At 40.2% G+C, this 27,482-nt stretch overlaps 1 protein-coding gene across 2 annotated transcripts in view; it reads left to right on the top strand.

The window, feature by feature from the left end:
- Window positions 1-27,482, top strand: part of ARHGAP6 (Rho GTPase activating protein 6) — a 285,466-nt gene that overhangs the window by 197,682 nt on the left and 60,302 nt on the right. For both annotated transcript variants that reach the window (XM_070943125.1, XM_070943124.1), the window contains exon 2: window positions 21,661-21,820. In XM_070943125.1, coding sequence (XP_070799226.1) covers window positions 21,661-21,820 — 160 coding nt within the window. The remainder of the gene's footprint in view (window positions 1-21,660; window positions 21,821-27,482) is intronic.

The raw sequence follows: 27,482 nt of genomic DNA, 5'->3' as shown, positions 1-27,482 counted from the left end.
ATTATCAAATGTTACTGTATATCAGAATGTATAACATAACAAAATTGTAAAAAAAAGTATTAGAAATTTAAAAAGTGTAGTTGCATGTCATAATATTTTAGAATGTTATAATTTCTTAGAAGTGGGGGGAAAATCAAATTTAGTATTAAGTCTATATGAATTTCCTCATCTGTTCATCTCTATTTCAGCTTGTAGATGAAAGCTGAGAAATTACATTCCCCATTTTCCTTTTGCTATTCCTTTCTCATCATAAGAAACGAATCAGAAGGAAAATGAGACTAAATACACATCCTGTATTTGAAATCTTATACAATGCCTTTGAATAGAACAAAGATAATTATGTAATGGTTAAAAATAACACAAGATCTGATCATACATCTGGAGCATGATGATATGGATACATCTTTTTATTTAGTACGTTTTTAAAATATACCACATATATAATTGAAAGGCAGTAAAAATGGACCAATGGAAATAACTAGGGAGCAAAAACTGGGGATTGGGAATGAATCCACAAATTCAGGAATGGAAAGGAAGGAAATAATAAAAAATACAAGTGCTTGGGAGAAGTAATAGTTTTGAGGAGAGACAGATAGGGAAGTTGTGGTATGTCTTGAAACTAAATGCAAATATTGCTAATCAAACAAGTCCTTGACCTTAACCATTCATTTAGTGATCATTTGGAATTAAAATTGCACTGAAAAAAGTGATTTATGAAAATGGTGGGGAAATGATGCAGCTGGGGAAAGCCAAATTTGCTTAAAGACCACAAGATTTACTGCAGTGACTCATTTAACAACTGTGGCAAAAAGGTCGTAAAATGGGGCAAAACTCACTTATTAAGTTAGTAACATAGTTAAGTGAATCTGGCTTCCTCGTTAAGTGAATCTGGCTTCCTCTGGCTTGTCTGAGGGTTACAAAAGTTGATCACATGACCCTGGGACACTGTAACCATCATAAATACATGTCAGTTGCCAAGCATCTGAATTTTGATCATGTGACCATGAGATTGTAACTTGAGGACTACCTGTATAAATTAAATTAAGTGTGCTGATCTTCTTTTTAAAATTCCTTTTAAAACTTAAAGATATATAAATTTAGTTTGTTTCTACCTGTAACTCATTCTTATATCATGTGTTAATCAAAATTTATATGACTTTTCTACAAATGTATCATCACAGTTAATTACTTTTGAAGTTAGCTCTCCCATTAACGTTTATGTTATATGAAATTTATATGAAAAATAGACATTTATATTTTTGTTGGTGGTATATCTGTCTGTTTGATTTTTGAAGCCGCACTATTTAACCATTGCTATGAGCCGTGGTGGTGCAGTATTAGAATGCAGTATTGCAGGCTAGCTCTGCCAACTGCCAGGAGTTCGATCCTGACTGGTTCAAGATTGACTCAGTCTTCCATCCTTCCAAAATCTGTAAAATGAGGACCCAGATAGTTGGGGGCAATATGCTGACATTTGTAAACTGCTCAAGAGAGAGATGTAAAGCACTATGGAGCAGTATATAAGTCTAAGTGCTATTGCTATGTCTTGTCTAACAATAAATTCATAGCTATTGATCCTTTGTGGAAAATAATATTGTATTAGGATCTAATGTCTACTTTTCTTCCCTTTTTATCTGAAAAATTAAGTCAGTGTGGGGATAAAGGGAACCATTCCAGGAGACATCATGTCATTGAAGCAAATGATGAATTAAACAGCATAATATTTAGAACTGTAAAGATTAGTGGAGAAATCCAATCTCAAACTTCTTTGTTTTCTCCTCTTAATAAATTCCTTGTCCCTATCCAGTGCAAATCAAATGCTTCTGCGTATACCTGAAGACAATAGGATTTCACCTTTTTTCCAGTTTAAATCCGAACAAAGATTATATCTGTAGTATGCAGGTATGTCTTTGAACATCACAGTTTCTATTAGTTATCATGGGAGTTCAAAGATACGTATGCAGTTAAAGCTGAAAAGGCAATAACAGATTTAAGTGGGTTAATCCAAGATAGAATCCAAGGGAGCATATAGAAGAATAGGTAAATCAGAACTATTGGGAGTACAGGTAGTTCTTGACTTACAGCCATTCACTCATTCATAACCCTATTCAAAGTTACAATGGCATTGAAAAAAGTTACTTATGACCATTTTTCATACTTACAACCATTGCAGCACCCCCATGGTTATGCAATCAAAGTTCAGATGCTTGGCAGTTAGTTCATATGTATGATAGTTGCAGTGTCCTAGGGTCAAGTGAGTCCCTTTTGTGGCAAAGTCAATGAGGAAGCCATATTCACTTAACAACCATGTTACTAATTTAATGACTGCAGTGATTCACTTAACAACTGTGGCAAGGAAGGTTGTAAAATGGGGCCAAACTCATTTAACAACTGTCTTGCTTGGCAACAGAAATTTTGGGCTCAATTGTAGTCATAAGTCAAGGACTACCTGTACCATCTGTTAAATGACCTGCTTTAGAAATATATATATAAAAACCATGTGCATAATAAATTCTTCCTTTTTTGATAAACAGTGACAAGTCTCTGAGAGCATGGCTAGGTTGGCCTAGCTGACCAGTCTTTCTGGATTTGTATATACTTTTGTTTTTGAGAATACTATTATAATATCCCCCCACCCAAAAAAGCACCAAAGTCATAGGTATACAGAATACTATGGCAACCAAAATGCATAGCATTTTCTCTCATATCTAATCTTGCACAGCATTATTTTATTTTACTAATTATGACTGGAGACTGAATAAAAATAGAAATGCAATGCTGTGCATAGTACAAAACACCTCAGATTTTTTAGATTGCTAGTGGTAGTGATTTTGCTACACAGTGACCAGGCCCAGTACCTCTTGATCACAGTGGTAACCAAGCAGATCCTCACTACATCCCTAGAGATTTTTGGTGAGGTATCTGCAGGTAAGAATATCTATAGCAGTACTATCATGAAGTATGAAAAAGTGAGAATATAAGTGAGGCATACTAAATATAGTAGATGCGTCAGTGGAATAAACTTCCTGGGGCCAAGCATAAAATAGTGTTTAGAATAAACTTGCTCATTCTTTAATATATAGGGTGTCATGGCATTCTCTCAAGTTCAAAGGACTACTTGAACAGTAGCCACTGGAGCATCTGAAATACAGGCTGAATTTACAAAATGATGAGGCAAACATAATGCACAACATTTTCTCCAAAATCTAATGTTAATTGGTAAATCTCTTATTTACCTCATTTACAAAATAGAAATATATCTGAACAATTGTTTTTGTTTTGACCACCTGATTTCTATTATTTTGTGAAGCAATTTTTTTCCAAACCATTTTATTCTTTATGTACAAGACCTAACTGTGAAGAAACTAAATTCCTGATAGATAAAATATAACTGTTTGATATAATGTAAAAAATCCATATGTAAAAGAGTTTTTCCCTGTTCATTCCATTCTATGCTCTTGGTAGAAATATAAAGAGAAAAGCGTAGATTGCAAAAGTATGAGTATTGGCATTCAATTTGACTTTGATTTCAGACAACATTTTACTGTACCGTGTTTCCCCGAAAATAAGACCCTGTCTTAATTTTTTTTGAACCCTGAAATAAGCGCTTGGCCTTATTGCCATGCGCCTGAAACCCCAATTGGGCTTATTATCAGGGGATGTCTTATTTTGGGGGAAACAGGGTAGTTCTCCACACACTAATAACTAGCATGAAGTCTCCATAGATTTCTACCAAAATAATTTTCTACATTAGTTTAATAAGACTAATTACTGAATCTAATTTATATTTATGTATCATATAATATTATGATACTGATGCAGGAAATGGTAGCAAGTAGTATGATAGTTTTGTTCTAAATATACTGTAGCATACGGTGCAGTAATATCTTGTTTGATAGGGTCAGGAAAATTGTAGAAAACCTAAAAAACAAAGAACCGGCTGTCTTAGACAAAACCAGGAACATCAGATGTCTTTACCATTCTTGAAGAGATTTTACCAGATGTGTGCAGCATTCTTTGGAGTGTTCCTAATAAGGAAAGCTTGTACAGTTACAGAGCAGTTCTGCATTCGTATAACCATGTGGAAAAAGATTTTATTTGAAAGGAGGGGAGAGATAACCACTCCTTGTATTACTACAAAAGAATATGTTTGGAATAAGCAGCATTTACAAGATAACTCTTCTTTTTTCCTCACATTTGGAAATATTAAACTGGAAATCCAGTTAAAAAATTAATTTCCATCTCTTTTTAACTGTTCCAATCGATGGAGCAACTAAAGTGATTGTTGGAGTTTAGTTTCATCATTTCTAAGTTATCTGATGTACAAGGCTGCAGGAATATTTGTATGAGTCATAGCGGATTATTCTTCAAAGTTAACTTTGTCAAGCTATTGAAGAACTTTGGTGGAAAATTCAGATTTGGTTAATGGGTAAGAAAGTACTTTTTCCAAAGCTTTGATTGTGTTGTTTTATGATTATACTTGAGATTGATTTTTTACTTTGCTTTTAATTTTATAAAAGTACTATAGCCAAATAATATTGTTCTATCCACAATATTTTTCTTGCTTGGTTAGAGAAACAGTTCTACCTACCACTTAGGCAAAGAAGTCAACAAACAGCATATTTTCAAAGATCTTTATTTTTGTCTGTTTTCATGATCTTACACTACTAACACTCCAGTGAGGGGGAAAAAGTCCTTCAGTCAGCAGGAGTATTGTGTAATTAAAGTCAATTATATGACTAGACTATACTGGTTTAGTTGAAAGTACTGAATTGTCTGATAAATTTTTGTCATCTTTATAACAGAATCTGTAGACTCTATTATTCTAGTTACTGGTAGCTGCCAGGTGGAGCATGCTAGACGTTTAATTATGTTTAACTGCAGACAGTGTAGCTCAGTGTATGTAGTTTTCCTTCACATTTTATAAAGCATTCTAACAAAAAAAAAATATCAATCAATCAGCACTACGTACTAGCTCTGACCTCTGCATTTCTAGTAACCTTAGAAACTTTTCATAAAAGTATACTCACCAATTTCCTCTGTGTTTAAGTGTTTAAGTTTCATGTTGCCAAAAAATAGAACACTTCCATAGTGTAATATAAAATACCTTTAGCATTTGTATGTAAAGATCCAAATTGTACTTGAGAATGTGTACTCCAAAAAGCTGTAGAGTTTTGGTGCTGGATAGGTCTTTCAACTTTGCCCAGATATTGGATTAATACATCATATGTTCAGCCTGAACTAAATTTTCATATATATTTTTTTTCAAAATATGATGATCCTAGATTAATATTTATCTTCTGACTTAAAATCTTGGGAGTATCTTGTAACACTAGGAATTGTTTCTGTTTTTTGTAACCCTTGGAAATCTTATGGGCTTTTTTCCTTCTCTTTGTCTAAGATAAATGTACTGTTTAGAACAGTCTGAAAAATAAAGGAAAACACTTAAATTATTTGATTTTTCAAAAAATGCTCTATGCTAATTAGTTTCTAGAAGATTTCAGTTCTGTCTTGGGAAAGAAACAAAAGATGATAACCCAGATTAATATCTTCAGTTTCCTTAATCATTTAGTAAAATGCACTGAACTTTGATTATTTTAGCCAGGATTAAAGTTGCCGAATCTTACACATCCCAAATGCAGTTCAGCAGAAATGTATTACATATAGTATTTTCTTTAGCTCTTGACAGATGATGATAAAGTCTGTGTTCATTGTCTGTCCTTTATATTAAACTGTATATATTAACCTGGAATGTAGAAGACTTAATGACATAATACAGATCCAGCATATAGCGATTTATATATGATGTTATTTCTTAGCTGAGTTAGCTAAATGAAATAGTCGCATGATACATAAGTTAATTAGCATTACATTGTAATTTTCACCTATTGTTATTAAATTCCATTAATAATAATATGTTTATTACTATAGAATTTGTAAATATAATAGACATCAAAATAAAATCTTTGCAAAAATAGAAGTAGTTATAAAATAAAAGCCTAAAGAATATTCAACCACTATAAAACAATTTTTTTTTTTAATTTGATTTATATGCCGCCCTTCTCCGGAGACTCACGGCGGCTTACAATGCGTTAAGCAATAGCCTTCATTCTTTTGTATATTTTATACAAAGTCAGCTTATTGCCCCCACAAACTGGGTCCTCATTTCACCTACCTTAGAAAGGATGGAAGGCTGAGTCAACCTTGAGCCTTGGAGAGATTCGAACCAGCAGAAATTGCAGGCAGCTGTGTTAATAACAGGGTACATTAAACCACTGTACTATCAAGGCTCTGAATGTTTTATCCATGATATTATACATAAATTTCCTGCAGATTGTTCTTTTTTTTATTTTCAAGGATTTGGCGATTGGATTTATATTGCATAGTGCTCAGAAAGATCTGGTTACTGAGGAAAGAAAAAAATGTCATAGTTAGACAAAGCCTTGGGATCCAGGTTTGATTATCTGTTTGTTTTCACAGTTTCACCTTTCTTTCCATCCCATTCAGTTTTCTCAATCCACAATTACATTTGTATGTACATGTGCAAACTTCATATAAAACTATACTGAACTTAATACACCAGTTCAGTTGTAACTTAATATGTTTGATAGAAGTTATGATTACAAAATACAAATAGTAAAAAGATTAAGGGAAAGCCTCCAAATCTCAAAAATAATTTATATAATCAACAGAATATTTTCTAAACATGGGAAAATGGAGAAATATGTAAACAATGTTAGAAAGGTACTATGTTGTTTCTTGTTAAGAGTGAGGTTTTGTAACAAATTAAAATAACTGTTAAGAGTGTTTCTTCCACTTTGTTATGTGAGAGTTGAAAGTCAGTAGTTAGAAATGAGTATTTGTATGGAGTGGTGATTTCAGTCAAGTCCCAGAATAGGATGACAGATTTACAAATTTGTTTCCAATTATTAGGCCCCCGAGAAAACATTACTCTAGCATACTTCTATCTTTATCCCAAAGATCACTACTGCAATTTTTTCATCTTTCCAAATAGTTCTTTGCACAATTCTGCTAGTGAATTTATCAAATTTATCAATCAAACTCTGCAGAAAGGCAGTGCAAAGGTGGGAAATAAAGAGGAGGTTGAAATTGTTCTCCTGTCTAGCCTGTCAATCAATTTACACACCCAACCTTCCTGTTTTTCTGCAAAATCAGCAATTGAAATAAATGGAAGCATCTTGTTAACTCGGAGGAATTTGGAAAAAAATCTTTCTCAGAATAAGGGTGGGAGCGGTGTCTATGAAGGACAGCATTAGGAGAAAAAAGCAAAACACAGGAGGTAACTAGCTGTACTGAGCTTGGAGAAAGTCCAGCAGCATTAGACAAAGTTTGAAAATTATTTTGCCAGCTCTCCTTTAGTCCAACATTTGCAACATTCATGGGATGGGGTGAGAAGAGAAAATACTCATAAAAATCTACTTTGTATCTTTGTTTGCTTTATTTAGCTGCTTGCCAAAGTGAATCAAATATGTTTATTACTGGCCTAAATGCATGATTAAATATTGTCACATTCTGTTTCTTAAAGATATGTACATACTTGAGGAAACAATAATGTCCAGCCCATCCTGAATGTCATCACTTTAACAATAACTTTTTACAATGACATTCTATTTCATTATATTTTCAAAACATGACAATATCAGTAAAATGAATGAATTAGCATGAAAAATAAATAGGGACAAATTGACTACCAGAATCTAGACTCACCTTCCCAGAATGATATTCAATGTATTGAACTTTATTTTCCATTATCCCTACTTTAAGTATGCTATATAACTATTTGGAATTTCAGTTAAGCTTTATATCAAGCAGCTATATAACTGCTTTAAAACATATTGCTATGGAATTACAATATTACAGAAGTTTGTTGCAGTGCAACAATTTTTTTAAAGTGCTAAAATGGAACTGACCAAACAAAGAGAGTGAAAGAAAAATAAATAGATAGAAATTTTGATCTTAATAAACCCATTCTTTTTATTATTATTGCTTGATTCATTTGCTTTAGCAGTAGAAAAAAGTGTTCTTGAAAAAGGTTAAGTAGGGTCAAATGTACTTTGGAAAATCTAGCATGGAAAACCACTAGGAAATTTCAGGGTGTTCCATAATAAAGTTGGAAAAAACATCTCAGAAAGCAATGTCAAACCATTTTGTATTGCTGTCAAGAAAGCCATTTTGTTGTCTCTATCTAGTCAGAGGAATCAAGTTCTGGTCAAATGAGACTTTGGCTAAACTCCCTAGCTTAAATCAGATATTATTCTATGGTAGTCAGATCTCTACCAGAAACTAATGCCCGTTTGTTCTTTAGATGATAATATAGTTCTTTAGTTTTAGGACCTATTCAGGTCCTAGTATTCAGTAGTTGCAGGAAATGGCATCTGGAAGCTCTATCACAATGGTGTATATATAGTCTACCTTCCGTTAAGCTGTCAAACAGAGAGATACAGTTACAGATATTCTAATACATTACATCCCATGTTTTAATGACTTTCATCTTTATTTTTACACAATGTATATTCTGTGTGGTATTTTCAAATACATTACCACTACAAGGTATCACATGTATATAGTGCATTGACTGTAGTCATATAAAGTTTGAAGGTCCACGAATTCAATTTCTGGTAAAGGGCTTGAACACTATAAATAATATCTAATTACCTAAGTTTAAAGAGTCTCGTTGAGGATGACGCCGATCAGTGCAACTGTAATTGTATGTGGGAATGGTCTTGAGAGTTGGTGAGGGAAAATGTTAGGGAACAATCAGATAAGAGAGAGTGTAGTCCACAGCTGTGTAACAGGCAGAGAAAAATTTTTAGAAATGAACCTCCCCAACAGGCAGTAAAAGAATGGTGGGAAATTTATACTTTCAGACTTGCAAACTTTCTGTTAACATACAATTACAATAAAGTAGAATTAGTTTACTGGTTGTGTGTTTTGTCTGGATTACCTGGAAAAGCTGACAGTAAATGAAAATATTACACAGGATAAAATACCATACTGTATTAAAATTTCAAGGGTTGGAAGCCTGTTCAGCAGATTCTGTTTTCTTTTATTGAAGTGATCCAAGAAATGGGGTCCTGGCTAGAAAATGCAAAGGAACCTCAAAAAATAGAATTAAGAAAGCTTTATACATTTTCACTAAAGTGGAAGGTGGGATAAGGCGGGATATATAAAAAATATTTAATAAACATTTTAGTAATAATTTACTATTAAATTGTTCTATTGGTGTCTAGCCATCCCAATTCCAGTTTGCTTGAGAGCGGAGCTTTATTCTTCGTAGGTCCTACAATTGATTTTGTGTGTTTTTTTCTCCTTAATCTTGGACTTTTTCTTTCCTAAAATATGTTTTCTCCAACGCGCTGATTGGAGAATCCAAAGTGAGGGTTATTCAACAGTCTAGCAGTCAGCACTGAGTGTATGTGTCTTTAAATTTTCTTCAGACACGCCCCCTTGCACGTCATAGGCTTAGTTTTTATTCACTCAGTCAGCTATTCAGACTTGTTTTCATCCGTCTCTGGTGTTAAACTATTGAATATAAACCTTTCGGAGAGGGAAGTGACTACCTAATTCACATTCCCATTGGGGGCCGCCTCCAACACTTCGCGACTCAATGGGAATCAACGACGTCGGATGCCTGGGTCATCCAGACCATTCAATTGGGCTTAACGTTGGAGCTTCGCTCGTGCCCACACAACAGATTCATCCAATGCCCCGTGTCATCCAGCCCGTCCAAACGGCGACTGATGGAGAGAGAGATACAACACCTCATAGACATCCGCGCCATAGAACCGGTTCCCGCAGAACACCGTGGGACCGGTTTCTATTCCATCTTTTTCCTTGTTCCAAAACACTCCGGCGGCTGCCGGGGTATCCTAGATCTCAAGGAATTGAACAAGTACATTCTCTACCATCAATTCAAAATGCAGTCCCTGAAATCCATCTTGGGGTGCATTCGGGAAGGGGATTGGATGACATCGATAGATCTTACAGAGGCCTACTTACATGTCCCAATTCGACAGTCACAACGTCGCTTCCTCCGTTTTGCATACAACAACCGTCATTTCCAATACAGGGCTATGCCCTTTGGCCTTTCGTCCGCCCCCAGGACATTCACAAAACTCTTATCAGCGGTAGCAGCTCGCCTCAGACAGATACCTATCAGGGTACTGTGTTATCTGGACGATGTACTCATCCTCTCAACTTCAGAGACTGTGGCCAGACGGGATTTGGCTACTGCATGTCACTACCTCCAACAACATGGGTTTTCACTGAACCTGAAGAAAAGCCATTTGAGGCCCACTACCAACATTCTCCATCTGGGGGCGATCATAGATTCCGTTCAAGGACAGGTTTTCCTGTCTCCGGACCGTTGCACCAGCATCCGGTCGCTGGCTCTTCAAATACTTTCACTCCCGGCCATTCCTCTACTTCTATTATCCTCACTGCTCGGAAAGATGATATCCTGCATCTCGATCGTTCCGTGGGCTCGCTTTCACAGTCGCAAACTCCAGTGGTTCATGCTCCCGTACCAACGCTCCCGCCGCAGCAATTCAAAGGCTCGCGTGCAGCTTCCTGCAGAGGTCCGCAAGTCACTCCGCTGGTGGACTTCGCCGGCCCTGTCGAAAGGCTGTGCCTTCCTGGAACCACCTCGCCTTACAGTGACAACAGATGCCAGCCTGTCGGGCTGGGGTGCCCACATGGTTTCCGGGGTTGCCCAGGGCAGCTGGTCACAGACGGAAAGTCAGAACGAGATCAACTGGCTGGAACTACGCGCGGTTCGCCTTGCTCTCCTTCACTTCCAGACAACCGTGGAGGGTCAACATGTGCTTGTCCGGACGGACAATGTCACCACAATGGCACATGTAAACCGCAAAGGGGGCACGCGCTCGAGACCACTGATGAACGAGGCGTCCCTGTTGATGACTTGGGCGGAGTCCCACCTTCTCTCCCTTCGAGCCCAGCACATCTCCGGGACGACGAATGTGACCGCGGATTGGCTGAGCAGGACGCTGATAGACGAGTCGGAGTGGCGCCTTCACCCGAACATCTTCCACGACCTGTCTCGTCGCTTCGGAACTCCCGTTCTCGACCTGTTCGCCCGACGGGACAACGCTCAGCTTCCTCGATTCTTCGCTCGCTACCCGTGTCCACAGGCAGAAGGGATCGACGCTCTCGCCATTCCCTGGCCTCCGGGACTGCTATACGCCTTTCCCCCAACGCCGCTCATACCGCGACTTGTCCGCAAGATCCTGCGCGAGAAAGCGGAGATAGTACTCGTCGCCCCTCACTGGCCAAGGAGGGCTTGGTATGCGGACCTCCTGAACCTCTTGGTCGCCCCTCCATGGCGCATCCCAGACGACAGGATATCGCTCAGCCAAGGGGTCATTCTGCACCCAGAGCCTCAATGGCTGCAGTTGACCGCCTGGCGCTTGAGCGGATCCTTCTGAGGCGAGACAACATCTCTGAGAGGGCCATACCTACCATTCAGGCTTCCAGACGGCCGTCCACGTGCCGCATATACAACGCCACGTGGTCCTCCTTCTGTGTCTGGTGCTCCAGGAACCACGTGGATCCTACTTCAGCGTCTGTCTCCGAGGTTGTGGACTTTCTTCAGGACGGCCTGGACAAAGGTTTGGCCCCAAACACACTTCGCCGACAGGTGGCGGCGTTGACTACAGTTCTGTTGGTCAAGGACGGCACTCCACTTTCCCATGATGCCAAGATTAAGGGATTCCTACGAGGCGCAGCGAACTTGAGACCTCCGGCGGTCCACCGCTATCCTACTTGGGACCTGTCTCTAGTCCTACAGACTCTTACACAACATCCATTCGAGCCGTTGGGTTCCGTCAGTCTGCGGCTCCTCACCTTGAAGACGGTGTTCTTGGTTGCGATCACCTCGGCGCATCGCATTTCAGAGCTGGCTGCCCTCTCGGTTCGGGAAGATCTCTGTGTGTTCTTCCCCAACAGGGTGGTGCTTCGACTGGATCCGTCGTTCTTGACAAAAGTTAACTCTCCTTACCACCGTGGACAAGAGTTGGTTCTTCCGGACTTCTGTCCGAACCCGAGGCGGCCACAGGAGACCCAGTGGCACACTCTAGATGTCCGCAGATCCTTACGCCGGTACATCCGTAGAACCAAGCACTTCCGTAAGTCGGAGGCGCTGTTCGTCTCTTTTTTGCCAGCTACAATGGGACGGAAGGTCTCCTCGTCCACCATCGGGAGATGGCTGAAGGCCTGTATCTCCATGGCTTACATGATTCAGAAGAAACCTGTTCCAGGCAAGATTCTTCCTCACTCTACACGGAGTGCGGCCACCTCGGCGGCCTGGGCGACCCAGGCCTCTGTTGAGGAGGTCTGCAAAGCGGCTACATGGTCGTCGTTGAACACCTTCATACGCCATTACAAGGTTGACTCGTACGCTTCGGCAGATGCTGCCTTCGGACGGCGAGTTCTACAATCAGTATACACCGCTTCAGACACGCAGACGCAGCCTGCCACCCCCCCGGACTAGAACTTGCTTGGGCATATCCCTCACTTTGGATTCTCCAATCAGCGCGTTGGAGAAAGGACGTTGTCTCACCTGAACGTCCATTTTCGATGTGCTGCGACTCCAATCCATGGACGGGTAGCTTCTCCTTTGTTGCTGGGCAGAACTGAGTGCTGATCTCCTTCCTGCAAACTGGCCACGCCCACGCTGTCCAATCAGCTCCAGTCTTTTCTCACGAAGGCGCCAGAACTCAAACTTGAAGAACTCAAACTGGAATAACAAACACAACTGTCACAAATCCAAACATAGCAGAAGCCCGAGGGCGGGTATGGATTGGAGTCGCAGCACATCGAAAATGGACGTTCAGGTGAGACAACGTCCTTTTTCCACTGTGCTGCTCCTCCAATCCATGGACGGGATGTACCCAAGTTCACTGCTCAGGGAGGGGGCTGTCTGCTCTCAGAGTCCTGGGCTGTGGCCACCTGTTGTAAAACCCTGCGGCCAAAGGAAGCTTCGGCAGAAGCATACGAATCGATCTTATAATGCCGAATAAACGATGAAGCAGAAGCCCATGAGGCCGCACGACAAATGTCCAGAACTGAAGCCTGCGTAGTCCAAGCCGCCATGGCGGCAGCACTCCTGGTAGAATGAGCATAAATATGCGGAGGACGAGGCCGTTTCTGAACATCGTAGGCGGTCGCTATGCAGGCTTTGATCCAACGAGCCAACGTGGCCGTTGATACCTTCCGCCCCATAGAAGCAGGGAGAAAGGAAACAAACAGTGCTTCGGTTTGTCTAAAAGACTCTGTCCTTCTGATATATCGACGAAGAGCCCGACGAACGTCCAAGGTATGCCATAAAGTCTCAGATGGATGGAGAGGATTAGGGCAAAAGTCAGGTAATATCACCTCCTGGGTTCTGTGAAAGAGGGAATTAACTTTTGGTAAGAACGTCGGATCTAACCTCAGGATGACCCTGTCGCTATGAAAGGTACAGAGCTCTTTGCGTATGGAGAGAGCTGTGAGTTCTGACACCCGCCGCGCGGATGTGATAGCTAACAGAAATGCAACCTTAAAGGTTAGAAATTTCAGAGAAACCGAGGCCAAAGGTTCAAATGGTGCCAAAGTCAGAGCTTTAAGCACTAACGGCAGATCCCATGACGGGTATCTATGTACTACCGGTGGAGAGATGTTGGTGGCACCGTGTAGAAATGCCCGAATTCTGGGATTCAGTGAAAGTGTGCGGTTACTTTCACAAGAGATGACCGTGGACAGAGCTGCCACCTGGCGTCTCAATGTCGCTGGGGCAAGACCTTTAGTAAGACCGTCATGTAAAAAGTCCAACACATCAGGAATATCCGGAGAGGTCGGGTCCACATGGTGTGCTAGGCACCAAGATGTAAAGGCCCGCCACGATGCTTCATATATTCGTGTCGTGGAGGGACGCCTGGCTGATTGAATTACAGAGATGACCCCAACGGAAAGTCTGTCCTTCTGTAATTGGAGCCGCTCAAATGCCAGGCGGTTAATCGGAGCCACATCGGGTCTGGGTGGACGACGACCCCCTGGGTTAATAAGTCTGGACGGAGAGGTAACGTCCAAGGTGGAACGATGGAGAGCTCTAGAAGATCCGCGTACCAGGGCCTCCGAGGCCATCGCAGGGCTATCAACAACAGCTCTGCACCTTCCTGGATCAGCTTCCGAATCAAGCGAGGGATCAAGGGAATCGGGGGGAAGGCGTAAAGAAGTCCGGTGGGCCAAGGACAACGTAGTGCATCGGTGCCTTCTGCTCTTGCGTCTGGGTAACGCGAGTAGAAGCGGGGCAGTAGAGCGTTCCGGGCTGTGGCAAACATGTCCACCTGAGGCTGACCGAACTTGTTTGTCAACTGTTCGAAGACCGCCTGGTTCAGGGTCCACTCCGCCGGATCGATGGTCTCCCGGCTGAGCCAATCTGCCGTCACATTGGAATGACCCGAAATGTAGTCTGCTATTAGAGATGCCGTGTGGAGTTCCGCCCAGGCCAACAGTCTTTCGGACTCCATCATCAAGGCCTTGGAACGTGTGCCCCCCTCTCGATTTATGTGCGCCTTGGTGGTAATGTTGTCCGTACGGACTAGCACATGTTGTCCCCTGAGGACGTGACGGAAGTGAAGCAGAGCGAGACGAACAGCCCTCAACTCCAGCCAATTGATGCTGTTCGCCCGCTCCGCCTGGGACCACTGACCTTGTACCACCGCTTCCTGCAGATGAGCACCCCAACCTTGAAGACTGGCGTCGGAAGTTAGGACCAGTCGGCTGGGCTCGAGGAACAGACATCCCTTCTGGAGTGCCGATGACTTCCACCACCGAAGAGAGAGCCGAACCTGTGGGGGCAAAACAATCGGATAGTTGGTAGTGCTGCGGCCCTGTTTCTGGAAGGGAAGTAGCAGCCATTGCAGAGGACGGGCATGCCTGCGGGCCCACGGGACGATGGATATGCAGGACACCATCTTCCCTAACAGTTGAGATAGCAGGAGAAGTGGTACTTTCCTCTGATCCTGTATTTGTCCCACCATCGCCCTGAGGTCCTGAATGCGAGCTGGGGACAGGAACACCTGGCCCAGTTGTGAATCGATCACCGCCCCCAAGTGTTGTAGGCGGGTGGTCGGGTACAGGTGACTCTTTTGACGGTTGATTGAAAAACCGTGGGCTTGGAAAATTTGTAACACCAACTCCATGTCCTTCCTTGCCTGAGCGGGAGACGTCGACATGACAATAATATCGTCCAGATAACACATTAGACGGATAGCGTGAATCCTGACAGCTGCCGCCACCACCTCTACCAGCTTGGTAAAGGTCCTGGGTGCCGATGATAACCCGAAGGGCATCGCCCGATATTGATAGTGGTTGTTGTTGTAGGCGAACCGCAGGTAACGGCGGTGGGCAGGGTGAATTGGTACATGTAAGTAGGCCTCGCGCAAGTCCACAGATTGTAGAAGGTCGTTGGATCTGACCGCCGCCAAAATTGAGCGAAGTGACTGCATCTTGAACCTGCGATACCGAACGTACCGGTTGAGACTTTTCAGGTTCAAGATGGCTCTGTGACCCCCCGATGACTTGGGCACCAGAAATAAGGAAGTGTAAAATCCAGTGCCTTCCTGTCCCTGGGGCACCGGCTCTATCGCCTTGATCGAAAGGAGATGCGATATTTCGGTGTCCAAGAGGGACTTTTTCCGGTGACACAGAGGAATGGGACAGCTGCGAAATCTGTTGGGCGGCATGGAGTGGAATTCGATGTGCAGACCTTGCTGAATCGTATGGCGGATCCAAGCATCCGTTGTCGAGAGGTCCCATTGGAGGTGGAAGTGCTGGAGTCTCCCCCCAATAGGACCCAACTCGGCGGCGTCACTTGCCCCTGCGGGCTGGACGGTAACTGGAGCCTCGGAAGGGGCGTTTCGATTGGAACTGGCCCCTGGAGCGGTCACGGAAAGGTTGTCTGTCTGTGGACCTGTCCGAAGGCTGGGAATAGGAACGATGGAAGTAGGTTCCGCCCGACCCCGAATAGGCCCGAAAGGGCTGGCGCTGAGAATAAGGGGTGTATCTCCTCTCAGGTCGACGAAAGGAGGACGGAAGGACTTTGCGCTTGTCCTTGTCTTCTATTAAGATTGGCTCAAGGGCGGCACCAAATAGAGAAGGAGCGGAGTATGGAGCTGAAGCCAACTTCCACTTGGCCCTGGCGTCCGCCTTCCAGTTACGGAGCCAAAATAAACGGCGATTTGTCACCGAGGCTGCTATGGATCTGGAAGCAAACTTGGCCGCTGTGAGCGACGCGTCGGCCGAATATTCAGTCGCAGCCACCAACTTATTAATGTCCTGATGTAGCCGGGTGTCATCAGGTGGCAATCTCTCCTGTAATTGTCTGAGCCAAATAAGAGCAGCTCGGTTGAAAAAAGAAGTCGCTGTGGCCGCCCTTATAGCCCAAGCCGCCGCTTGGTGCGCTTTTCGAAAGCCAAGCTCCATCTTACGATCCTCAGCTTTTAGGCCATCGACTACGTCTGATGTCAGCAGAGAAGACGTGGATAAACTTGCCACCGGAGGATCAACGGAAGGTAGGGCCAAGGTATCCTCCAGTTCCTTCGCTGAAGCATAAAGTCGTTTGTCTATGCCACTGGGAGAAGACAAGGAACCTGGTTGACCGAAAGCAGAATTGATGACGTTAGAGAATAATGGAGGACAAGGTATGACCTCCTGATCCGGCTTCGAAACATGAAAGAGAGCATCATGTGGTGCTGCAGATGATTGAGAAGTATCTCCCGATTGAGCTTCAGAAACGCCAAACTTGGTGGTCAGTTTGGCCTTGTGTAAGAGTGATTTAAATACCGAAGGACGGAAAAGGGTGGTAAACACGGGTTTATCCGGCGGAAGGCCTTCATCCTCAGAAAATTCAACATCCTCAGGACAAATCTCGCCCGACTCGAATTCCTCAGAAGAGCCGTCGTCGGCTTGTTGATTCGCATGTCGCGCAGGTTTAGAATCAGCTCGAACTGGAACAGGTGGAGCGATAGAGGGAAGATTAGAGCCCACTGCTCCTTGCTGTATGCCAGCCGCCAGGATCTTAGCTAGCGCATCCGACAAGGCTGCCTGAAAATTAACAGGATTGTCCGACAGTTCCGGTCGAAGGCCAGCCGCTGTTGGAGTAAAGGTTGCTTCAGGCAAGCGTCTCTGAGAACCACTTGGGATAGACTGGCCTGACACATCAGGCAACGACATTGAAACGCCTCTAGAGAGGCGAAGACTGGCAGAGGTGTGTAAGTCTCTATCGCCTGAAGAAGAGCCGGAATGTAAGGGTCTGGTACGGCCTGCACATTCATCTGCATTCGAGGCCTGTTCCTGGACTGACGACTGCTGTCTGGCTCTCTCGAACTGTCTTTCTAAAGCCTGGTGTCTGCGCTGTTCTGCTTTGTTAGGCCCAGGTTGTGCGTGATGTTTCCGTTGTTTGGTCTTTGTTCTCTTTGTCCGAGCCTGTTCCTGAGGCCGCGGAGGAGAGCAATCCAGGTCAGAATCAGAAGATAGAGGAACATCTGCCATCTTGATGGTGTGAGCCAATGAGACAATACTGTTCCTGGACTAGTTGTTAGGGGTCAATGGGAAATGCGCCCCTTAAGTATTACACAATGGACTCAGAAGACGCTGAGCTCCAATAGTAAAAGGGAGTAGGCCTTAATTTAGAGTGCAGCAGAGAGGAAAACGCCCCCTGCAAAGCCACTGGAATGTGGGTCCAAGGCTCAGAAGCCGCTGAGCTCAAGCCCTTATAATAATGTCCACCACCGAATGAGAAATGGATCCTAAGCAGAGTGATCCCAGGCCGATGATAAGAGCACCACACCAATTGGATGAAAAGGCCTCCAAAATGGCCGTCTTCCGTGTCCCAAAATGGCGGCCGTCACAGGGAGCGCGGCTCTGGCGGGAAGGCTAATGAATGCCAACGACGCGTATAGCGCCTCACAGCAGGTCGCTCCTCACACCGGCCAAATTAGAGGTGTCCGGGACTGTTCCCAACTGCCGCCACGCCAGCCTTACCGCCGCGATGAATCTGGCGATCTCCACGTGGATCCGCCCAGCCGGGTCGGATCCGAAGTTCCGCAAGCTGAGGAGAAGCGGCGGGAACTGCCGTTTGAATTTCTGAGCTCGCTCACGCCCAGGCTGCCTCAGGTTGATAAAACGCAGCTCCGCTCAACCGCGAGCAACAATTTCGCACGAATCCGCCCGGCCGGGTCGGATTCGGAGGGCAGCAAGCCGAATGAAGCCGGCGTGGGCTGCGGCTTGGCGCCCCAAGCTCGCACGCGCCCAGCAGTCACGGAAGTTTAGTTTAGAATCCAATAAGGAAGTAAATGAAATAAATGAAATAAATAGAAAAAATTGGAGGGAAGGAGACAAAAATAATAAACAAGGAATAGTTAAATTTAACGGAGCACTCAGAATTGCTAGTTCTCACAGCAACTGAGTGAGAAAGACTGGAGCTGATTGGACAGCGTGGGCGTGGCCAGTTTGCAGGAAGGAGATCAGCACTCAGTTCTGCCCAGCAACAAAGGAGAAGCTACCCGTCCATGGATTGGAGGAGCAGCACAGTGGAAAATGAACGTTGCTTACCTGAACGTTCCTTCTCGACGCGCTGATGGAGAATCCAACCCGCCCGGTCAGGCTGCCTGGACTTGGACCTATGCGTATTCTTCTACTACCTCTTCGTGAACAAAAACTAAGCCTATGACGTGCAAGGGGGCGTGTCTGAAGAAAATTTAAAGACACATACACTCAGTGCTGACTGCTAGACTGTTGAATAACCCTCACTTTGGATTCTCCATCAGCGCGTCGAGAAGGAACGTTCAGGTAAGCAACGTTCATTCTATGGTGAAAATTGACATTTTATTTGTAAATGATAAGTACAAATTCTTTTTGTATTTCTTGCTGTACAAGCTTTATTTTATGAATGGTGTGAAATGTTACATTATTTTGGTCTGTTTTACTACAGTCAGGTTGTAGTTTTCAAATAAAACTAACTTAAGTAGAACAGGCAATTGAAGTGTTCATAACATAATCCTTCTCCAAAATATGACAGATACAGTCTTTACTAACAATATCACAATAATGTTAGACTGACCTAAGAAAGAATTCAGAATCAATGACAATGTTTGCCACAACCATTGTTGCTTTGTAGTGCAATTGGGAATAAATGAACAATAGCAAAACATTTTTTCTTTGGAGTTCTTTGACAGAATTAAAGAATTGTAAATTATCTATCAAATTGTCAGTGATAATGGATAGAACTTAAGAAATAGTGTAACAGTGGTATAGTATAACATGGCACGGCATGGCACAGATGAGGTAGAACTTTCCTGCACTGACCGACCCTGTTTGGGGTAAAAAAATCTCAAAGATCTCTTCCAAATTTACATTCTATGATCTTAGACTTCCAGGAAGCTTTAATAATCTGTTCAAAATGGTAAATTAATACTGTTTTGATTTTATAAATACAACATGGTTGTCTAACAACTCCAGGGTGGCCAAAAAATATATCTTTTTAAAAATGTTTTTTATTGTAGCAATTCATCAGTGAACATTGTGGAATACCTCATGTATAACTTGTATTCTTTTTATCATTTACCACCCACTCAAAAGCTCTTGTCAATTTATAAAATATAAAACTGTAAACTCTAAAAAATAAACATGAAATACATAAAAATCTGGAAAGAATATAAACTTGGAAGCCACAGTAAAACAATATAACAGTACAATACCGCAACAGAAAACTAAACTTTGGTGACAATAACAAATCTGTTTCAACTACTGTGATTACAAAATGATTCAATGTGTAATTGAAGTTTTGCAGCAGATTTTCATTAAACATTCCATGTAGCATGTGACTTAAAACATATAAAACATATTTGGATGCCCATATTCTTTTATATTGTATACCTTTAACATGAAAATTGACGATTCAGCAGCAGCAGCAGTAGATTCTCCATTCTGTTTTAAAGAGACTTGTCCTTCAACATTGGAAAGACAAATTTGTAGCTCTGGTTACTCAGTGATTGAAGATGATGTTATTTGAGCTGCGGTGGCGCAGTGGTTAGAGTGCAGTACTGCAGGCTATTTCTGCTGATCTCTGGCTGCCAGCAGTTTGGCAGATCAAATCTCACCAGGCTCAAGGTTGACTCAGCCTTCCATCCTTCCGAGGTCGGTAAAATGAGGACCCAGATTGTTGGGGGCAATATGCTGACTCTGTAAACCACTTAGAGAGGGCTGTAAAGCACTGTGAAGCGGTATATAAGTCTAAGTGCTATTGCTAAGTGCTATTGCTATTTGCAACTTAACTTGTGTACAGATGTAAGAAATATGTACGTACAATTACAATAAAATAAAATACAATATAATTTTAGGAGAGGCATTGCCTCAGACAGGCCCTGTGAACAATCTGAGGGTCCTCACTACTCCTACTTGAAGAACTGGTGAAATTATGGCTAGGAGGCCCTTTACACAGCTTTGTATTGTGCATCAGTTGTATTGTGCAATCAGCTGTTCCTAGATTGGAGGAATTTGCTCACTGTCACACATGCTTTAGTCACCTCCTCGTTCAATTTCTGTATTGCGCACTACATGGCACTGCCTTTGAATCGCAAGATGGACGGCAAATAAATTTGATAATAATTATAATAACAGTATCCAGAAGCTTCAATTCTATTTAAATTAATTAAAAATGTCCCTTTTTGAAATAGTATGCAGGTTGCCTTTGCTTAAGTCCAGTCACTTAGCAATCATTGAATGTTATGATAGACTCCCTCACAAAGGTACTTATAGTCATTTATGGATTTCCAACAACACTACCATGGTCATATCATTATATTTTGGCAACTTGCTCACCTTTAAACCTGGTTGCAGCATTCCCCAATGATATGATACAATTTACAACATTTTTGCTGGAAACTGGCCAAAAAACACCCACAGAAATGGATTGACTCACTTAACGATCCTGGTGTTCACTTAATGACTGCTGAAAATAAGTTGTACAATCAAGTCAGTCATATGGATGTCTCAACTTTTAATTGTTATTACTTACAATGAGAAATCCAGGTTCTAATATGGTCATAAATCAAGAATTACCTGTAATAAAATAATAAAACTTAAATGGTCTATTTAAACAATTAAGTCCAACTATCTATTCAACATTCAGCTGAATACATTTCTTTAGCACATATAAAACCAACCAAATAAAATGGAATGTTGTTGTAGGAAAATATGAAGTATAGTTTAATAAAGCCTGAGTTATATTTTTAGTGTTGTATAAGTGTCAGAACCTAAGTAGGAAGCAAGACCAAGGAAGCAGAAACTACAGGTTTCAATAAATTATTTTCAACACTAATCCGAGATAAATGTAGTATTTTGGAGGCTGTATTAGAAATTTCCCAGCCTTGTTGACGGTGAGTTAATTAAGGTGAGGACTCTTTGAATGCTTTGTCCCAGAATCTTCCCCATCTGGATTGAGCTGCCATTTAAAAGAGAATCTGCCCACTGTTGATTCTCCATTCCTTTCCTAGCCAATCTCCCACATAATAAAATAATATTTTGCTCACTTGTTGATGTATATGTGATATGACATATTTCCTGCTTGAATTCTTACAGGGTGATTTCACTTGGAACAGCATGTCAGGGCGCAGCGTTCGGCTGAAATCTGTTCCTATTCAGAGCCTTTCAGAACTGGAGCGTGCCCGACTACAGGAAGTGGCCTTCTATCAGTTGCAGCAGGACTGTGATTTAGGATGCCAAATAACCATTCCTAAAGGTAAGCATGTATCTAAATGCTTAGATGCTAGCAATGAAATGGTAAGTATTGAAGAGTAAATCATAAGCCAATATTTTATTTTACTTTTTTGTTTTTTAATCAAAAGATAGAAGTTTGCTTTACACATCCATAATTAAACATTTAATAGAGTTATTCCAGCTGCCATCATACCTCTCATTCTGATTATTGTGTCATTATGTAAAAAATTAAAATTATATCCTTTTTTTATCATTGTGAGTATATCATTTGAGTAGTAACATAATTATGCAGATTGCATTATTTGTAAAATAATGTCATGACATCTTTACACAAATAATATAGATTGTGATAGATATCGAAATCTTAAAGCCATATTCCTATATGTTCAACTGATTGATCTCATCATTTGACATGCAACAGATTTGTATATTAAGAGGATGCTTGGACAGATTTGGTTGTTCTTGCATTCAAAGTTATAATGTGGAGACCAAATTTATGGAGGTGTTGAATCTATCTTTTGTAGGAATTTGTCATTTCTACACTACCCCAACCTTTTCTGGCAAGCAGTTGGAGATCCTGAAGGTCTACAAATAGGACTTACTAGCTTGCAGTTGATTTTGTTAGCCAATTGATTAATTTTAATTCACTGATCACTAATTGAGCTCAGTTATATAAAAAGAAATTATTTTAGAAAGCTATATCCAAAGCGAGAACAACTATTTATCAATCAGAATCTTTATTATGCCGTATTTGGTTTTGTGCCCAGTATGTTTCTGTTCTGTTCTGAATAAAAATGGGAATGTACTTTATGTGTTTATTTTGGCATAAAGTGGATTATTGAAGCTTTGTTTTTTCTACTCTTTATGTAATTTTCTATTTTTCTTATACAGTGGAAGTGGTCATTTTTATGACCTGTGCTTTAGTGTTTTCGTGGACAGTTTAGACACTTTACATTATTACTCTTTACTTATTTTTTGTCTGTGGACTTAATATTTAGTTATTTGTAGTAGTAGAGTAGAAACAATTTAATTAGAAATTAAGTAGCACTTAAAAACTGTGAATTATAAGTATTCCCTTAATACATTAGTCAGCAGTTTTAGAAAACAGAAGTCCTTGTCATTAAAAAAATATAAATAATATAATATAAACAATAGTTAACATCATAAAATGGGGAAAAATCAAAAACTGATACAGAAAGCATCTTTATTCAGCCAACTCAAGTTTAAAAAATATTTGCAAATTTTTGTGCATTATCCTCATAGAGGTTTATGCAAAACACTAGGCTACCATTAAAATAGATGGATTTTGAATCTATTTTTGCTGTTTACTATTCATTTAGAGTTTTGCGTCTGAGATCTGGTAGGTATAAACTAGGCTCTGTTGTCAAATGGACTGATGGGAAACCAACAGTCATGTAAATGTGTTTTTATCAAATATACTATGTATTAGGTAACAATAAAATCTTTACTTGACTTTCTCAGAAGAACTAAGCAAACTTTTCATTTCCAAAAATACAAGTCCAGTTGCTAAAGTCAAAATATATTTCTGCAGTCTATTGTACAATTCTGGTTGCTGGAAAAAATAAGAAAAATAAATTAAACTACCTTTGAATATATTTTTATTAAGAATTTAATTACAATAGTGAAAATTAAGCCAAACTAAATTTAGAAACTGGAAAATAAGAATAAAAAGTACAGGAAAAAAGAAAATTAAAATAAAGAATGTAATAAATATATAAAGAAGTGACTTCCAGCCTGCATTACAACAGGCATATTTATACAAATTTAATAACTCTTTTCCCTCTGTAAGGTTATAAACAGATATTTCTTCATTCCATAGCCCATGCCTTATCTATAAGCAAATTCATAAAACATTTTCAATCCTGGTATCAGCAAAAAATCCATAAAGACTTACCAGACTTTGCAAAAAAAAAGTCTTCTCTTTTAACTTTGATCAAATAAACCATCTTTATATTCCTCCATTTTTCATTCTAACAGTTTTTAATTTTTATCATTCTAAAAATCATTCTAATTTTTAATTCAATCAAATGTTGTAGGATATGAGTTCTCTTCAATTCTTTTTTACCCCATTCCATATATTTCTTTAAGTCTCTTTAGTAGATCTGATAAGAATTTTTTTCTTGGTTGTTCTCTTTGTTTAATATTTGGATTTTCCTTTTAATTTTTAAAACAGCCAATTTACTTTCTGTATCCAGCAAAATGTCCTTTTCCAAATCATTCTATTGCTGTGTCACTTGTAGTCTCTTTTTCAGTACTTTGTGCCATGTCAGATAAAATTTGTTCCACATCTGTCATTTCTTCTTGCCATCTTTCAAGGTTAAGTAGCATGTATTGAATTTGCAACCTTCTTCACTTTACAGATAGTCTTTGACTTAATGACTGGTCATTTAACAATAGTTCAAAATTATGATGGCCACAGAAAGATTGCTTTACAGCCTGTAAAGCACTCCATTGCACCATCTGCCCACATTCCATCATTTTGGGCACTTGGCAACCCAGTCACATTTATGATCAGTTGTATTGTCCTGCAGGCATGTGACTGATTTGTGATGTTTTTTACTGGTTTAAACGCCCATATGGGACAGTGAATTTGCTTAACAACCATGTGATTCACATTTACAACCACATCATTCACTTAATTACCACAATAAAAATAGTTGAAAAATAGGGTCTTATCACATGGGTTTCTTGACTTACAATCACAACCACTTAACTACCAAAACTAAAGTCCCAACTGTAGTCATAAATTGAGGACTACCTGAAATCCCGTAGCCTGCAGCCTACTCTTTGTGTAGCTTTGATATTGCTAGGAGAAAGCATTTCAAAACCGTGCTAAGCACAGGGTCATGGAGTGACCCCATGCTCAACTAAAAAATTTTAACAATCAAGTGAATAATTTATGTTTATTTAACAAAATAATTCATGAATTTCTCTAAACAAAGTGTATACATTCAACGGGACTCTTCCAGTGCAAAGATTTCCAGCACTATATATATTAATCAGACGGAATGTGAATGACAGTAATATAATGATAGTTATATTTTTGCAGCTTTATTCTTTCATTTTCCACCCCGAAGCGTGCAAGTAACCTTTCCTATTTGATGCTAAATACTTTCATCTGACTGTGATTTATTTACAAGCCCTTAAATCTTGTAGAACTGTTTCTGATATTCCTATGGGATGGATTTTACTCCAAACAATTTGTTTGGATAGTTTGAAAAATATGTAAACTAAAGTGAACTTCAATCTTATGATGTTTTTCAGTAAATAAATAAGATTGGTGGAGGCTACACTAAATGAAGCTGCAGCTGGGTACAGTATCTGAAGAATTCTTTTTTAGTATTCATGATCATAATACCTTTGGCTCAGATGAAATCTGTACTGACTGTATTATCTGTATTAATTTTTGTAATATTGTATTAATTTTTAAGATTTCTGGTTAGGAGTCTAATTGCTTATCATTCACCAGTGGGAAACACTATTCAGTAGATAATGATGCTCTTTTGGAGCTGAAATTCTTTTGTCTCAACTTTTCTAATTTTTGTAGTTTCTCTAATCTATTCATCTTGCCTGCAATGAATAAGATTATTTTAGAGCCCCCTTTATTGCAGTAATCACCCACAGAGAAATAGGTATCTTGACACTTAGCACAATAACAAGTTTGTTTCTATCTGCCATGGCTAATTTTGTTGAATTTTGGTTTGTTTTATTTTCATTGCTTGGTTGAGCTCAGCTTACTTAATTAGAAAACTAAGTTATTTGCTGATTAGCAAGACTGATTGATTAATGATCTTCACATTCTATTTGCTAAACTTCCACTGATAAATATATCTACCTAGTTTCTCTTTATATTGACACTGGATTCTCAGGATTACCTCATGTTAATGGTCTCCCTGAAACAGGTGAGAGATCATCAGCATGCTTGATTATAGCCAACTATATATCACCACTGATCTCTGGCTTGTGGAAGTCTTAATTCTTGTCTAGAGGCTATACTATAAGGAATTGAGTGGGGTAAAATAAGCTGAACTTGAATGCTAGTAAGATGGAGTTACTTTGAACCTTGCAGTACTTGCTATGCTCCAGAGTTATTTCTTGAGTGGGAAGTTAAGCTTAGGACCTTCTGGATTCACGTATACTATTTTATGAAGATGTAGTCAGGTAGGCCATAGATAAGATACTCAGCTGCCTTTGATGTCTATTTGTAAGACATAATTAGTGTGGAATACAGTGGCCCATTGGAGTCAATCCATCCAGTAGGTTTCTCCTAGAAATAGATATTAGTTGTTACCCACTTTCCTAAAGTGAAGGAAGCCAAGAGACTAGGAGAAGTTCTGTTAGGGCCCTGGCCCTGTAGAATGGTCTCTTCAGTGGTGGGATTCAAATAATTTAACAACAGGTTCTGTGGGCGTGGCTAGGTGGGCGTGGTCATGTGATTTGGTGGGCATTGCCAACTCAATGTCACTCACGTCACACCCGGACTCAACGCATCTATAGTTCTGTAAAAATGTTCACCTTTTTTGGATTACTTTTTTTTTTTTTTGGGCTATAAAGGTATAATTTTTACTAATATCTATTCTGTTAATATAAGTAAATAAGCCATTATACACTTGAAGCATTGTGAAATACAATCTGATCAGAAACAAGAAATTTGACAAGCCTAATGTACAATGCTTGATAGTAGCATTATAAAAAGACTTTTCCATGAAATGTTTAAACACTCAGAATTTTTAAATCTGGCAATCATGTAAAAAATGGCTAAAATGATATGAATACCTTTGAAATATTGAATTCTGTAACATGGATTTCAAGAACTACAGGAAGTCAAAACTACATTAGTTGTTCAGTGAAGTCTCATTCTAACATTAGCAAAAAGGTTTCTCACAGACTCTCGAGCAAATATAAAAACTTGCTGAATTTGTGCTTTTTACTCTGGTAATAAGACCACTTTAGAGACCACTGTAGGGTCTCTATATAGCTGTAGAGATTTTGCTCCCTTAGGAATTCTGTCGCCTTTTTTTCTGCTTCCTTTATGTTGTTCTAAATAGACAAATTATTAAGAAAAATCAGTTAAGGAGTAGAGCTTTAGAGGATGGTGAGAGAGGAACTGCTATGAAGAAACAGATTAATTCTCAATGAATATTTACTTTTCTTTTATCAAAACAAAAAAGTACAATTTGCTACAAAAATCAGAGGATGGAAATAAATGATTTAGTTGCAAATCAGGGACATTTTTTAACATATAGTTCTTTTATATTTTTAAACATAATCTTAATATTATGTTTAAAAATATAAACATAATCTTAATTTTAAACATAATCTTAATTTTATTAATTAGGAGCCTGGTGGCGCAGCAGACTAAACTGCTGCTGTTAAAGTAACACTTAGCTGCCAGCTGCCTGCAATTACTGCGAGTTCAATTCTCACCAGGCTCAAGGTTGACTCAGCCTTCCATCCTTTCGAGGTAGGTAAAATGAGGAGCCGGTTTGTGGGGGCAATAAGCTGACTTTGTATAAAATAGAACACCGCTAAGGGGGTCCAAAAAGCCGTACTAAGCAGATATATACAAAAGTATGAAGGCTATTGCTTAATGCATTGTAAGCCGCCCTGAGTCTCCGGAGAAGGGTGGCATATAAATCAAACTAATAAATAAATAATAGGTT

Source organism: Pituophis catenifer, unplaced genomic scaffold (assembly GCF_029215685.1).
Source record: "Pituophis catenifer annectens isolate HBS135680 unplaced genomic scaffold, rPitCat1.0.hap2 SCAF_4, whole genome shotgun sequence".
NCBI classification, from domain to species: Eukaryota; Metazoa; Chordata; class Lepidosauria; order Squamata; family Colubridae; genus Pituophis; species Pituophis catenifer.
Note: the sequence above shows the minus strand (reverse complement) of the source record. Positions and strands in the feature narration are given on the sequence as shown.